The sequence below is a fragment of the Acanthisitta chloris genome, unplaced genomic scaffold (genome assembly GCF_000695815.1).
Source record: "Acanthisitta chloris isolate BGI_N310 unplaced genomic scaffold, ASM69581v1 scaffold4793, whole genome shotgun sequence".
In the NCBI taxonomy this organism is placed as follows: Eukaryota; Metazoa; Chordata; class Aves; order Passeriformes; family Acanthisittidae; genus Acanthisitta; species Acanthisitta chloris.
In genome coordinates, this window is record NW_008665275.1 from 15,323 (window position 1) to 17,986 (window position 2,664).

The 2,664-nt window shown below is 58.5% G+C and overlaps 1 protein-coding gene across 1 annotated transcript in view; it reads right to left on the reverse strand.

The window, feature by feature from the left end:
• LOC103799342 (docking protein 1-like) overlaps positions 1-2,228 on the reverse strand; it is a 3,300-nt gene extending 1,072 nt beyond the window's left edge. Inside the window, exons 1-3 of the mRNA XM_009071651.1 lie at positions 2,192-2,228; positions 1,879-2,051; positions 1-173 (exon numbers count right to left, since the gene is read on the reverse strand). Of these exons, the coding sequence (XP_009069899.1) occupies positions 1-173; positions 1,879-2,051; positions 2,192-2,228 (383 nt within the window). The remainder of the gene's footprint in view (positions 174-1,878; positions 2,052-2,191) is intronic.
• Positions 2,229-2,664: the final 436 nt, after the last annotated feature.

Here is a 2,664-nt window from a genome sequence, read left to right on the forward strand (position 1 = left end):
GGGCTGTCTGCATCCAGTGACTCACAGCTTCGACGGTTCTCCTCCACTTGTGCTTTCTGCTCCTGGATGGAAGCTTCCACCAGGCGAAAGATCTCGTTGCCTTGCTTGGTCTCAAAGGTGAAATTTCCAGGTCCTGAGTCACAGCGCCTGCCAGCTTCAAAGGAGAACATCACCTGTGAGGGAAGCAGAACGGTCATATCCTGCTCAGCACCTGCCAACCCACCGCATCATGCAGGCTGTGCTTCCTCCTGAAGGACCCACGGCTGCAGCACTGATCCTGAACATCCTGCTCCTTCTGCTCCCGCAGCAAGAGCCACCCTGGGGGCATGCCATGCCCAGCAGCTGGGCAGGGAAAGGCCACACTGCCCAGCAGCCCAGAACACGGTGTGAAACTGGAGCAGGGTGCACACCTGAGGGGACATCACTGCGAACTGCCCCAGAGGCAGAGCTGCAGGTCCTGCTGGAGACCTGCTGCCTTACCCGAGCAATTCCAGCACCATCAACCACTGGCACCAGATAGTCTAGGAAATAATATTGAGAAAGGAGTAATGTCTGAAGAGTGACAATTCAGCATGGGAGACTACTAATGGCATCTTGGGTAAGTCAGCATTGGACAGAAGGGAGTGACTTGGAAGCAAGAGATACAAGAGGAGGAATACTGCTTTCCACGGCAGAAAGCCCAAAAGCAGCAGCTCAGCTACCAAGAGAAGTCACCATGTGCCTATCAGCATTGCCTTGTTAATGGTATAAGGTCCTTTAAAGAGAAGTCTTGCACCAAGGGTTGTGTTCCTCAGGCCTGAACACACTCAACTGAACGCAGGTTCCCACCAGCAGATGCCCACACCCTTCCTGAGCCTCGGTCCCTGAACCAGGGGAGATTTTCTACCTCCCTTGTGCTCTCACATGCAGCAACAACCCCTGAGGTTGCTACAACAGCCTCTGGGGCCAGACTTCCTTTTGTGGGTCAATGCTGCCAAACACAAGCACAGTCAGCCTCCTTCTGCTTGGGGACCTGCAAGTGTGGCTGCCTGATCCCCACACCCTGTGACTCTCCTCCTGCCCCTGGCACAGATGCTGAGGATGAGCCAGATGCCCGTCCAAGGGCAGCTTGGTTTCTACCTCTGTATTGGGAAAGTGCTGCAGAAAGCACCACCAGCAGAGTGCAGCCCACACTGCCACTGCCATGAACAGCCCCAGGCAGACCACTTCCCCCCCACCCAACGCGGCAGAGACCTCTTGTACTCAGGGTAGCAGCAAGGCAGACTGGGACTCACTGATGGAGAACTCTGGAGAGAGGACAGACCTCCAAAGGTCAGCCAGGCACAAACTGAACCAATCCAGGGTAACTGGTGTCTCAAAGAGCCCCTCTGCACTGGTCACCATCCTTCAGGAGGGAGGGACTGAACTTAGGGCAGAGCCAGGACTGCTGGGAGCCAAGGTTCCCAGAGGCTGGAAAGAACTTGCGCACAGCACAGAGGGACATGCCTGACTAGGGAACAGGCTGGGAACTACTGGGATGGAGAAAGGGAGAGAGCCAGTGGCTGGGATGTGCAGCAGAGGCTGCAATGGCCCCAGTGGGAGTGGTGCAAGGACCACAGAAAGGAGCTCTGCACAGCCATACAATGGGGATCAGTTGTCCTGCCAGCCCATGATCCAGCATGGTGACACAGGCAAGAGCTGAGAACGGTCAGGGTGACAGATGTCCCCGGGGACCCTGCTGTGGTCACAAGGGGCTGTAGCAGTTCTGGCACTTGGCAGGGCTGGCTGCATGGCTGCTGCAGGCTGGTCAGGCCCATCAGCTCCTCACCCTTCAGCGAGGGAGCACCTGCAGAGGAGCAAGTCATGGCATGTGGTGCACGGAGTCCCCCAGCTCCCCACCTTGTCCCGGCCGTATCTTCGGAGCAGCCGGTAGGGCCAGACATAAAGGATCTCGTTTGACTGTGGGTCCTTCAGGACGAGGCTGTCACGCTCAGCCTTCAGCACGTAGGCGCCACGCAGCTCACATCGCTCCGCAGCCTCCGTCCGCTGCACTGTCACCCAGAAGGAGTTCACTGTGGGGACAAGGCTGCTCAGGGCAGGATGGGGGGAGACACATCCCCAGCCCCAGGTGATGCCCACCACAGCCCCAGTGACGGGGCAGCAGCAGGACAGGCCCCACAGAAGGTGGCCCAAAGGCAACAGCAGGTCCCACCTTCGTTTCTCGTGTAGTAGATGGAGTTCACGGCCATCTCCAGGGCCGGCGCCTCCCCGCTGCCCTCTCTGCCACATCGTGCCACCACGCCGGCATCGCTCGGGCCGTTTCCCTGACAAAGGAGAGCATATCAGCCCCAGCCCCTCCTTCCCACATCAGTCCCTGGACTGCCCTGCAGCCATTGCCCCCAACCCTACATGGCCTGGGCCCCACTGCCCTCCCATGTTCTGAACCCATACCAAGCCTGCCCAGAGTCAGAGCCAGACCCCAGGGTGCTCTGAGCTGATATGAACATGGATGAACAGGGTCAGGCAGCACAGGGGGAGTTTCCTGAGCTGCTGGCAGGACCCTGGGCTCAGCTGGGCTCCGTGTTGACAGGGTACAGGACAGCAGTTCCACCTGTCCCAGAGCACTGTATGGCTCAGGCACTCTTCTGGCAGCACGAGCACAGTGGGGCTGATGACCCAGTAATA